This window comes from Neoarius graeffei, chromosome 11 (assembly GCF_027579695.1).
Source record: "Neoarius graeffei isolate fNeoGra1 chromosome 11, fNeoGra1.pri, whole genome shotgun sequence".
NCBI classification, from domain to species: Eukaryota; Metazoa; Chordata; class Actinopteri; order Siluriformes; family Ariidae; genus Neoarius; species Neoarius graeffei.
The window spans coordinates 54,229,654-54,242,915 of NC_083579.1; the positions used below are offsets into that span (position 1 = coordinate 54,229,654).

The 13,262-nt window shown below is 39.4% G+C and overlaps 1 protein-coding gene across 2 annotated transcripts; it reads right to left on the reverse strand.

The window, feature by feature from the left end:
- Positions 1-1,963: 1,963 nt before the first annotated feature.
- chmp3 (charged multivesicular body protein 3) lies at positions 1,964-11,086 on the reverse strand. Of its 2 annotated transcripts, none has more exons than XM_060934221.1 (6): positions 10,949-11,086; positions 10,320-10,380; positions 8,892-9,071; positions 8,670-8,791; positions 5,401-5,515; positions 1,964-3,838 (listed from the first exon to the last, which is right to left on the reverse strand). In XM_060934221.1, exons 1-6 carry the CDS (start codon positions 10,991-10,993, stop codon positions 3,702-3,704), a joined length of 660 nt encoding a protein of 219 aa, XP_060790204.1. In that variant the 5' UTR covers positions 10,994-11,086; the 3' UTR covers positions 1,964-3,701. The 2 variants fall into 2 exon arrangements, with proteins under 2 accessions (XP_060790204.1, XP_060790205.1); XM_060934222.1 differs by having other exon boundaries at positions 10,889-10,978.
- Between the last annotated feature and the right edge of the window lie 2,176 nt (positions 11,087-13,262).

Genomic DNA, 13,262 nt, shown 5'->3' on the forward strand with positions numbered 1-13,262 from the left:
CCTCTCCGAGCTTTGCGCGACCTCCCAGTCAGTCAGACGCAGTCAGACGCGCTGTCACTCCTGTTAGCAATGTAGCTAGGCTCAGTATGGCCAATGGTATTTTTTGGGGCTGTAGTTAGATGCGACCAAACTCTTCCGCGTTTTTCCTGTTTACATAGGTTTATATGACCAGTGATATGAAACAAGTTCAGTTACACAAATTGAAACGTAGCGATTTTCTATGGAAAGTCCGCACTATAATGACAGGCGTACTAACACCTTCTGCGCGCTTCGGCAGCGCATTGATATCTGAGCTCCGTATCAATGCGCTGTCGAAGCGCGCAGAAGGTGTTAGTACGCCTGTCATTATAGTGCGGACTTTCCATAGCATAGAAAATCGCTACGTTTCAATTTGTGTAACTGAACTTGTTTCATATCACTGGTCATATAAACCTATGTAAACAGGAAAAACGCAGAAGAGTTTGGTCGCATCTAACTACAGCCCCAAAAAATACCATTGGCCATACTGAGCCTAGCTACATTGCTAACAGGAGTGACAGCGCGTCTGACTGCGTCTGACTGACTGGGAGGTCGCGCAAAGCTCGGAGAGGTACGGAGCAGCTTGTCTCAATTCAGATAAGAGCATATTTCATTATGGAAGTACGGTGGACTGTTCCTTTAAGGCCCAATATTACAAACACAATTAGGTGGTTGACAAAATACGGATAGACTACGGATTATGGAAATATAATTAAAAAAGGATAGAAAATACAGAGTGGTTATGGATTTGCCATGGACATTTCAGTATATCATGGACTGGTTCCGGATTTCATACGGATGACGTATCACGGATGGTTACTTTTACAGATGTTGCTACCGAGTCTACGGAACAACGACACAGACGTCACAAAGATTGTCTCCATGGTGACGTTATCTGCCGATGGTAGCTACATGATGGAGGTAGAAGCGCCAAATAAAGTCGAGTCAATACTAACTAATCGTAGACAAGTCTTTTGATAAGAGATGTGGAACATCTACACGTGGAACAATATACAGAGAACACAACTCTGAGATGCCATTTTTACCAAAAGGAGGTGAAGTTTACATATTTCACCCAAAGACTGATGTAGAAGATGGTCACAGATAAATTATAATAAAAAAGGATACAAAATACAGAGTGGTTATAGATTTTAATACAGATGTATCACGGCTGCTAGTAATTTACGGATTGGTCATGGATCTCATACGGATGATGTCTCATCTCATCTCATTATCTCTAGCCGCTTTATCCTGTTCTACAGGGTCGCAGGCAAGCTGGAGCCTATCCCAGCTGACTACGGGCGAGAGGCGGGGTATCACAGGGCTGACACATAGACACAGACAACCATTCACACTCACATTCACACCTACGGTCAATTTAGAGTCACCAGTTAACCTAACCTGCATGTCTTTGGACTGTGGGGGAAACCGGAGCACCTGGAGGAAACCCACGCGGACACGGGGAGAACATGCAAACTCCGCACAGAAAGGCCCTCGCCGGCCACGGGGCTCGAACCCGGACCTTCTTGCTGTGAGGCGACAGCGCTAACCACTACACCACCGTGCCGCCCTACAGATGATGTATCACGGATAAAACAAATTAATTAGTCTTAAACATTTAAATGTTTGGACTGCATAAGTTCATAATTAAATACCTTACCTGTATTTATGTTTATTAATTTACTATTTATATTTCATGGAAGATATCACATATCTGTAAATAAAAGATCTGTACTTTGTAGTTTATTTTTCATGAATCTGTATTCCGTGACTTGTCCGTATTTTGTAAACGGTGCATTAATTACACCACACAATTCACTTGGCCTCAACAACACAGGAATATGTGAGAATGCATACATTAACAACACACTACTTACATGCATTTCTTCCCACTCTAATATTAATACAAAACAATATTCAAATTGTCAATAAACCATACCTACAATTTGTTCATAAAAGTTTATTCTTAAACATTCCTGTGTTTACAAAACACTTTTCTGTATGTCCATTCTGCAGGTATTTACATTTTTTTTTAAATGAGACTGAAATGAAGTTACTTGCTTTCAATGATAATTCTGTAATAATTTCAGGATCACATCATGAAGCATAACTCATTGGTAAACGAGACTGAATTTGTACAAAATATTTGCAGTCAGCCATAATATTGTGTGTTTTTATTTAGGTATCTTCATGAATGGGCAGCATAACCTCATTTTAATCCACAGAAAAAGAAAACCTTTTAATACCAGTATACTCAAAACACAAACGTACAGCTGTAAGAGAGCAGTCTCATGCTTTTAGCTGAAAAGATGAGTTTTTCTTTAGAGATTTATAAGAGAGCCCTACAGGATCACACAGTATAGTGTGTGTGGGAAAAGCCCCATGTCTTTGATTCTGTCTATTACAGGAATGACTAGCAATCTCTGCTATACAAGGTCACATCACAAAAATATTTTAGTGATGGTGTATTGAAATAACCGTGGCTTGCGATTTAACACACACACATACAATAAAGTGTTAGACATGATTTATGTCAACAGTGGATCAGGTCACACATTAATTTACAGATCCAGGGCTTGGCCAAAACTAAACCTCTTTAAGACTTCATTTTGGAGTGTATCTTATAGAAAGTGCTTTTTCTCCAAACATTATACTTTTGTATATAGACTTTATTCCATGCTGTACTTTTGAACAGAATAATTAAAAACAACATGAAAAAGGAAAGGATACAGTTCCTGATATAGTGTTTAACTTTTTTAATTAACTCATTACTTGCACAGCAGTTTTCCTGTGAAACCAAAGTAGTTTAGAACATTTGAAGATGTCTCAGAAGTTTGGAGTGCTCTTACTAAAAATAATATACCCGAGTGCAAATTTGGAAAGGTGGATCTGAATTTGTAAGCCGCTAGCATTTATTTCCCTCTTTGACAATGTTGGTTGTGGTGCAGTGGCTGTGTGTGAAAGCTACACAGTTGCCATAACAAGTCACAGCACTGCATGGTTTTCATCAGCCCGGCCAGCAGCCAGATTACAGAACCATTTACATAAAAGGAGGGCTTTACTTAATCTAAAATTAAGATAAACACACTTAATATTTATATATTTATACAAAGTGTACACACACTGGCTGTTAGGAGTTTCTCAAATTCAGTAAAACCACATTTCCACTGAATGGTAACAATGAGAGGGAAAAAAAAAAGCATTCGCTTAGACACTAAATAAGGCTAGAGAAACCACAGTGAAGATAAAGACAGTAGAGACTAGAGACCAATATGATGCCTGCACTGTACAACAGATCCTTCGTCATGTTACACAGCAACCGGCATACACAGCATGGACTAACTTAAATCACTGTTTCAAGCAGAAATCACTGATCTCTTGTTTAAATAACTTGAAAATAAACGGAACGAAATTACCTAGCAGCCATAAACTGCTCTAAAACATTTCTAACTGCTGTTCCTTTAAACCTTGCTGTTTAATTATGTAGGCAGAGGGGTTTTGCTGTATTAGCACTTCTCTTGGTCTTGTTTTCTGTGTAAAACTATTATACAGCCTGCTGATACCAATTCAGTCCATATAATTACAGACAGAAGAAACAAGACATTAGAAGAATAAATTCATTGTAATTGAGAAGAGATTTTTGTCTACGACTACAGAAGTTTAGAAGGAGTAGCTATAGCGGTTTAGCTCCTCAAGGCCGCTAGCCTGGACTGCATTTCCTCAATGTCTTCCTCTTCGTCTTCTGAGGCTGCGGTAGCCCCGACTGGCTCCGGCTCAGGAAGAGCATCTGTGACTTTGCTGGGAGCTTTGCCAAGAGCGCCTATTATTAACCAAAATTAAAAAAAAAAAAAACATTCTGCATCAGTTGTTGATGGCTCGGATGGCTGTTTATATTAAAAACAGACTTAAATGTAGCTCTAGGTGGTCTATAAACATTACATACATACGTACCAGAAACATGGGCAGTGACTTGGGTTAAACATTTTATTGTATCAAAAAGTTTATATAAATGCTGCTATCAAAATGGCATGGCATATAATTTTGGACCACAGGAACATTATAAAAACAAGCCATTTAAAAACAATAGTACTATAAAAACAAGCCTAACCCTAACTCTTAGTTAAATACCTCAGCTGTTGATTTGAGATTGTATAAAAGATAAAGCATTATACAAGTAGAGAACAGTAGGTTTTAAAAATGATGTTAAATGAGAAACATGGCTAAAGGCTGATTTGGGGAATTTTAGACTGAATAAGATCAAGGTGTGTTTCTGAAAGAACAGAGATTGTTTCAGAGCGATCAATCACAGCAATGAGAACATGCATCTTATTTTCATCCTCAAAATTCGACTTGACTCACCAGGGGTGACAGCAAAGAGCGAGCGTGTCATTACTGAGTGTGTGCAGAACAGATGTACACTCGCTCAAATAGCTGAACACTCCACATGCCGCACACATGATACTGTTTAAACACCATAGGTGTGGCTATAGGAACAGGAATTATCACTGAATGGTTTAAAATACTGTAATTAGTAATTATTTTTATGGCCCTTTTCCACTACCCTTTTTCAGCTCACTTCAGCCCGACACGGCTCGCGTTTCGACTACCTCAGAGCAGCACGACTCAGCTTGCTTCAGCCCTGCTTAGCACCCAAAACTCGCACGGTTTTGGAGTAGGGCTGAAGCGAGCCAAACCGAGCCGAGTGGGGCTAGGGGCGTGAGGAGACACTCCCCTGTGCACTGATTGGTGAGGAGGCGTGTCCGAGCACGCTGGGATCTATAAACACCGTAAACCCGGAAGAAGAAGAATTACGAGAATTTCTGAAGCCTTATGCGCCTCGCCTCATCTATACGCTCTTGCCAGTATCTGTTGGCGTTGTCGGTGACAACAAGCCACAGCACCAAGACCAGCAACACTAATGACTCCATGTCCTCCATGTTTATTGTTTACTATCCGGGTCGTGAAACTACCGCTTAAAAGATCACTGATGTCACTGTTTGCGCCGCTTAACGACATCACGTGACATCCACCCACTTTCACTAACTCCACCCAATTTGTCCACCCACTTCCAGTCAGCACGGTTCAGCGCGGTTGTAGTCGAAATGCAACTCCAACAGCCCTGCTCAGCTCGACTCAGCCCAACTCAGCACGGCACAGCTCAGCCCAACTCAGCCGCGTTGGTAGTGGAAAAGCAGCATTAGATTGCTTCATTTATTTTAGATTGTTTGGTCATGTTTAGATGTCTTGTCTGTTCTTTATTTTGCTTGGGCGAATTACCTAATGACCTCACGGACCCCATTCCTCAAAAAAAAGTGAAGACTAACTTAAAGTGTCAAGTAGGACAAACGCAAAAAAAAATGTACAAGAATTTAGGTTCCTTACCAGCTGTGATCTCAAAGAGGATCTTATCAACCTCAGCCTCTGCCGCTTCCTCCATTTCTTCCTCATCATCCATGCCCTCAAGTGTGTCCTCTAGCATCTCTTCTATAATACCCGCCTATACAACATACATATGAAATCACATACAACTCATTATACCATCAATACTGTTTGTTCTAGTGGAATGGATTAAGTAATAAGTCTTTAAAGTTGTTTTAATGGGTTCTAGTGGAATGCTATTTCCATGAATACCAGTGTAACATGGTCTGCTTACGACTACACATTTTCAGAGAGCTGAAGGCTAAATTACATAATACAGCAATAGCAGCACCAAGGTTATCTCATATCATTATCTACATCAGTGTATCATAATGGCTCAATCCCATTCCCCCCCAGCCCTCCCACTTGGCCCTACCCCTCCAGTTTGTGTGTCCTGTTTCTTTGAAGGGTAGTGGTCACCTAGCCCTCCAAATGAAGCTTTTTCAGAAGACTCTAAATGGAGTTGTAGGAGAAAACTGCAAACTGTGGAACATGGGTACCCGTGTGAGGAAAGAACCCAATAAATGCAGTATAACTTCACAAATTTTTAAATCTGTTGGCATATCTTAGTTTAATGAACAGTGGTGCTTGAAAGTTTGTGAACCCTTTAGAATTTTCTATATTTCTGCATAAATATGACCTAAAACATCATCAGATTTTCACACAAGTCCTAAAAGTAAATAAAGAGAACCCAGTTAAACAAACGAGACAAAAATATTATACTTGGTCGTTTATTTATTGAGGAAAATGATCCAATATTACATATCTGTGAGTGGCAAAAGTATGTGAACCTTTGCTTTCAGTATCTGGTGTGACCCCCTTGTGCAGCAATAACTGTAACTAAACGTTTGCGGTAACTGTTGATCAGTCCTGCACACCAGCTTGGAGGAATTTTAGCCCATTCCTCCATACAGAACAGCTTCAACTCTGGGATGTTGGTGGGTTTCCTCACATGAACTGCTCGCTTCAGGTCCTTCCACAACATTTCGATTGGATTAAGGTCAGGACTTTGACTTGGCCATTCCAAAACATTAACTTTATTCTTCTTCAACCATTCTTTGGTAGAACAACTTGTGTGCTTAGGGTCGTTGTCTTGCTGCATGACCCACCTTCTCTTGAGATTCAGTTCATGGACAGATGTCCTGACATTTTCCTTTAGAATTCGCTGGTATAATTCAGAATTTATTGTTCCATCAATGATGGCAAGCCGTCCTGGCCCAGATGCAGCAAAACAGGCCCAAACCATGATACTACCACCACCATGTTTCACAGATGGGATAAGGTTCTTATGCTGGAATGCAGTGTTTTCCTTTCTCCAAACATAACGCTTCTCATTTAAACCAAAAAGTTCTATTTTGGTCTCATCTGTCCACAAAACATTTTTCCAATAGCCTTCTGGCTTGTCCACGTGATCTTTAGCAAACTGTAGATGAGCAGCAATGTTCTTTTTGGAGAGCAGTGGCTTTCTCCTTGCAACCCTGCCATGCACACCATTGTTGTTCAGTGTTCTCCTGATGGTGGACTCATGAACATTAACATTAGCCAATGTGAGAGAGGCCCTCAGTTGCTTAGAAGTTACCCTGGGGTCCTTTGTGACCTCGCTGACTATTACACGCCTTGCTCTTGGAGTGATCTTTGTTGGTCGCCCACTCCTGGGGAGGCTAACAATGGTTTTGAATTTCCTCCATTTGTACACAGTCTGTCTGACTGTGGATTGGTGGAGTCCAAACTCTTTAGAGATGGTTTTGTAACCTTTTCCAGCCTGATGAGCATCAACAACACTTTTTCTGAGGTCCTCAGAAATCTCCTTTGTTCATGCCATGATACACTTCCACAAACGTGTTGTGAAGATCAGACTTTGATAGATCCCTGTTCTTTAAATAAAACAGGGTGCCCACTCACACCTGATTGTCATCCCATTGATTAAAAACACCTGACTCTAATTTCACCTTCAAATTAACTGCTAATCCTAGAGGTTCACATACTTTTGCCACTCACGGATATGTAATATTGGATCATTTTCCTCAATAAATAAACGACCAAGTATAATATTTTTGTCTCATTTGTTTAACTGGGTTCTCTTTATCTACTTTTAGGACTTGTGTGAAAATCTGATGTTGTTTTCGGTCATATTTATGCAGAAATATAGAAAATTCTAAAGGGTTCACAAACTTTCAAGCACCACTGTAGATGCAAAGGAATGTGTAATTGGATCGTTGTAATTTTATTTTATTTTTATTTATTTAGCTTTGCCATAGCAAGATATATATGTACATACATGATGGCTGGGAAACCACTACAGCTTGCACCAATTACAGTGGCCCCTATTGTACCTACTCGGCATGTCTTTGAACTAACAAGCATTTCAGAAAAATTGCTACTCATGATGTCAATAGAACACTGTGTAAATGACAATTTATGAGTAATAGTACTATTATTTATTTCCATGCCCCGTGTATAAAGCTTGAAAAATGATCCAGCAGCAAATTTTCTGCACTTCCCTGCTCATCTGATATCAGTGCAGGGCAGAAATGCCTCGTCACTGGTGTATTACATGTATGCCATCATCAGTGACTGATAGCGAATTGGGATTGGGCCAATGTTAAAATATTGTAAAATGTGTTGCGTGCGAAAATGCACACAAGTTGTGAGTCTGTGTGCCACATACAATTCTGCTTCTATAGTGCTGAATTGGGGAAAAAAAGTGTAATATTACGTTCCTGTAAATTTTCACTGTGAATCGTAGACATTATCGACATTGATCTGAAGTGACTTTTTGAAATATAGGTTAAAAATTCAAGAAGTAGATCATGAAGCACTTCATATTCATTTGGTTGTGAAAACTCAGGCTTTCATAATCAGGCTGTGGAAACTCAAGTTCTACGTGTTAAAAAAAAATCCATGGCCTGAATTTTCAATCATGTCAGACTTTCTACTATTTAAACTTTAAATTTCAAAACTTGAATGAAAATAACAATGTGACTCACAGACCTAATATATTTAAATGTCTAACAGTTCAGAACATATTACAGAATGCTTTATTCTTTTAAGCATCACACATTCTGGTTATTGTGAATCTTTTGATTACCTTGCAATGTGCAGGAATTTTTTTCCCCTGCAACCTACATGGCGTCGCTGTTATGCATGTTATACTCTCTGCCTAATCATTAGTTTGTGCGGTTATGGGTTGTTTTTTTTTTTTAAGTGATTGAATTTCTGGTGAGTTTCCAGACCTTCATCATCTCCTTCGAGAGTTCCCTCATAGTAGCCTGGATCTCTGGGATTTTTACCAGGCTCTGCATGGCCTTCATGACCTCTGTGCTCTTCTGCAATGCACCAGCCATTCTTAACACAGCTATCAGGACACACACACACACAAAAACTACGATCAATAAAATGGCTTGGTGTTGTGATTGAAGATTGCATGGCATAAGTAAGACGAAAGCCAGACTCACACAACTGATTTTTCATGCTAAGGAGCACAGAGTTCATTTGGGCTTTGGAGGCATAAAGTTTGCTGACTGCCTTCTTTGAATGAATCATCTCTTTGGCAAGAATGATGCACACGTCCTTTTGTCCCTTCTTCGCTGCATCTTTGATCGATCTCTTCACCTTCTCCTCTTCCCTCTGAATATCTTCAAAATGACAAACTCACATCAAGTAAGCATCTCATTCCATACATGTCAACCTTTGGTCAATCAAACCTGTATAACCAACCTCCAAAATCCGTATTTCCCTTATAAAATCCGTATAAGATGCAAATTAAAATAATTTACCTAAAATTTGAATGATAATTAACAATGATATTTCCAAGTTACTTTTTATTAAATATTAATAACAATAAACCTTCAGAATGAATACAAAGCTCCAATGTTCGACAAAAACACAAAGCGTCACTCTAATGTTCTGAATTGTACTCCATGACAGCTTTTTTTTTTTAGCACTCTGCACCAATACCTCACGAGGCTGCACGTCACAGCAAGTGTCTGTGTTGATCTTGCCGGAGTGCCCATTCAGAATCTTTTCAGTCGCTATTGAAAGTCGCTCAGGTGGAAATACGCGTTTCAAACAAAATATTACTTCCCAGTTGGCGGGATTCTCGCAATGTGGTGTGTGCATGATCAAAAGTGGAACGAAGTCTTGCTACCACAAGATAACGCGCGATTTCATAAGACTCTTTACTGGCTGTTTGTGCTTTCTGTAGTGTACAGTACGTTTGTAAACGTTATGCGCTCTTTTATCATCGTGGGAATTGATTATAGCTCTAAATAAATATTGAAGTTTTTTTAAAGAATCCATATAACTTTATTTGTACGCCTGTATACTACGTTTATTGAATCAAATCCGTATAAAATACGGACATTCTGTATAGGTTGACATGTATGTCATTCTCGAGGTCAGCATCCCTTTTGTTAAATGATATAGTAACATCTGACTATTCTCATCTCATCTCATTATCTCAAGCCGCTTTATCCTTCTACAGGGTTGCAGGCAAGCTGGAGCCTATCCCAGCTGACTACGGGCGAAAGGCGGGGTACACCCTGGACAAGTCGCCAGGTCATCACAGGGCTGACACATGGATACAGACAACCATTCACACTCACATTCACACCTACGGTCAATTTAGAGTCACCAGTTAACCTAACCTGCATGTCTTTGGACTGTGGGGGAAACCGGAGCACCCGGAGAAAACCCACGCGGACACGGGGAGAACATGCAAACTCCACACAGAAAGGCCCTCGCCGGCCCCGGGGCTCGAACCCAGGACCTTCTTGCTGTGAGGCGACAGCGCTAACCACTACACCCATCTGACTATTATACATAATAAATGAGTATAGTATGTGTATTTCAGGACTTTTGTTACAGGTGTGTAGGACACTCACCTCGGATCTGTCTGTCAATCACCCTGACTTCCTTCCGTATTTTTAGTGACCATTCATTAATCTATGAGGAAAAGCAGAAAAGATCATTTTCCAAATCAGGATGGATCAACAGCTCATTTTACTCTGGATGTGACCTTATGTGATATTTCCACACGGGACTTAAAAACATGATTGTACTGTACATTTGACACTTAGGCTCCTGCCTGTGCCAGTGAATTAGCCATGTTTAGGGATTAGTACAACAACCAAGTAGGAAGTTACATCAGAATCAGTTGATGCCCAAGTCTGTTCTCACATACAAGGAATTTGCTTTGGTGATTGGTGCTAAAGAGTTAAGATGAAAGAATTACAAAAAGACAAAGGTAGTTATATAAATAAAATTAAAAAAAAATCATCTAAAATATACAAGCTTGAAAAGTGGACATATTTAAGGGGTATGTGCATGAATCAGCCACAGTCTATGGGATTAATAATGCTGGAAAATAAGAGAGTCTCTTCATCCAACTCCCCAAAGTTAGCTAGCGACATTAGCAAGCGAACTAAACAGCCGTGTAACTAATCACTCTTACTGAGCTCTGTGCACTTCAACAAACAGCGACACCTCATAGACTAATCCCGAATCCTCCTACCAAGTCTTTAGGCGGTTTTTCTTGTGTTTTCCCGAAAAGTCCCATTCTGAAACCTTCACTCTAGCTAATGGAAGAGCAACAGACGCTGTCAAAACAACACATTACAATCACTGCTCTTCCCCATTCCAAACAAGCAACGTCACCCGCATGACGTCACTTCCTGTTCCTGTTTTCAAGTAGTCCTGCAAAATAAAAGTGTGTTTTCCTGCACACAGATAGGACAGTAGGGGTAGCATATGTCATCCCAGAACTTAAAATTGAAGTTGGTAAGAGAATTACTGATGATTTGGCAGTCTATACGGCTGAATTGCTAGCTGTGTGGCTAGCATTGCAATGGGTGGAGGTACATAGGCCTGGAAAGGTAGTAATTGCCTCAGACTCAAGTTCAGCATTGATTAGTATTAAAACTTGGCAATCAACTTCCAGGCAAGATATAGTGTTCAAAATAGCACAAGTCACCGATAAACTATTAACGGATGGGATTAAATTATCATTTGTATGGGTTCCTGCCCACTTAAGTGTGGTTGGCAATGAACTTGCTGACAGGTGTGCTAAGGAACTGAACTCAACTGAACTGAAGGGGTTTAAGGACGCGCCCAATGAGAATTGATATGGCATCCTGTAAAGGTTTGATTTATCTTATTAAAATACTAAATATTTAATGCAGTACCACTCAAGAGTTTGACAAGTTTTATATATATATATATATATATATATATATATATATATATATATAGTGATTCCACGCTTATGGGTACTGAAATGGGGACATGAACTTATTTTTAAAAATTCACCTAAAACCATTTCTTTTTTTACCATCAGGTCACAAAACATGTAATCTTTAATGAATGATATGTTAAAAGATGGGGCGGCACGGTGGTGTAGTGGTTAGCGCTGTCGCCTCACAGCAAGAAGGTCCTGGGTTCGAGCCCCGGGGCCGGCGAGGGCCTTTCTGTGTGGAGTTTGCATGTTCTCCCCATGTACGTGTGGGTTTCCTCCGGGTGCTCTGGTTTCCCCCACAGTCCAAAGACATGCAGGTTAGGTTAACTGGTGACTCTAAATTGACCGTAGGTGTGAGTGTGAATGGTTGTCTGTGTCTATGTGTCAGCCCTGTGATGACCTGGCGACTTGTCCAGGGTGTACCCCGCCTTTCGCCCATAGTCAGTTGGGATAGGCTCCAGCTTGCCTGCGACCCTGTAGAAGGATAAAGCAGCTAGAGATAATGAGATGTTAAAAGATAACTTTAATTTTCTGAGATGTAATAAAAACATATTTATATGCCAAAGTCAGAACGTAACAGAAGTGTTGTGGACATATATATTCTCAATTTTAACAATGTAGAATTACTTTTTGAAACATAGGAAGGTGATGTTTTAGCAAATATAATTAATAAACGTGTAGTAGAATAAACATACACATTCTTTCAATAAGATTAACATGGTATATAGCTAGATTGTAATTAATTTGTAACAGACGCGAGATGGACAATCGTAACAGAAGTAATGTAACAGACATCATTTTGGAACTCATAGGCTTGACTTTGGCATATAAATATGTTTTTATTACATCTCAGAAAATTAAAGTTATCTTTTAACATATCATTCATTAAAGATTACATGTTTTGTGACCTGATGGTAAAAAAAGAAATGGTTTTAGGTGAATAAGTTCATGTCCCCATTTCAGTACCCATAAGCGTGGAATCACTCATATACACATTTTTAAATTGAAATATTGTTTTCAACAATGAATTTATATACATCATTATAGAACATTGGTTGAGACAAAATACTATATACAGAAATATTTAACCCTTCTTCGTTTAACTTTAATATAATTTGTTGGTGGAAGTTAACGTATTTGACACAATCAAGAAGAACGTGCATTTTCTAAGACTCCACAAGTATCACATAAACCATTTTCATGTTTTTTAAACAAGAACATCATGTCATTGAAAAGGCATTTGCCAAACCTCAGATGAGTAACAGTTGTTTGTACCATTTTATTTTTATTAGCAAATTTAACTTTGAAGGAAACTTCTGGTTCTATAGAATGATAAAATCTGCCTTTTTCACTAGAATCCCAACGATCTTGCCATTTAACAAGACAAACATCTTCAATTAGTTTTGCCACATCATCAACATAGTATGGGAAAATAATATCCAAAGAGTTTTTATTCAAAGCTTTTTTAGCTGCCAGATCAACAATATCATTTCCTCTTATGCCAACATGAGAAGGAATCCAACAAAAGATTATTTGAACTCCCATATTAGACAATTGGTAAAACAGATAACGGAAATCCCTAAAGTCAAAGTGG

What these genes read in the sequence shown, in the direction of transcription:
- chmp3 (XM_060934221.1), bottom strand. Translation starts at nt 10,993, where the DNA reads ATGGGACTTTTCGGGAAAACACAAGAAAAACCGCCTAAAGACTTG. An exon ending in AAAAACCGCCTAAAGACTTG is followed by an intron (nt 10,381 to 10,948) that starts GTAGGAGGATTC and finishes TTTTCCTCATAG; the next exon opens with ATTAATGAATGGTCACTAAA. An exon ending in CCTCTTTGAGATCACAGCTG is followed by an intron (nt 3,839 to 5,400) that starts GTAAGGAACCTA and finishes GGTTAATAATAG; the next exon opens with GCGCTCTTGGCAAAGCTCCC.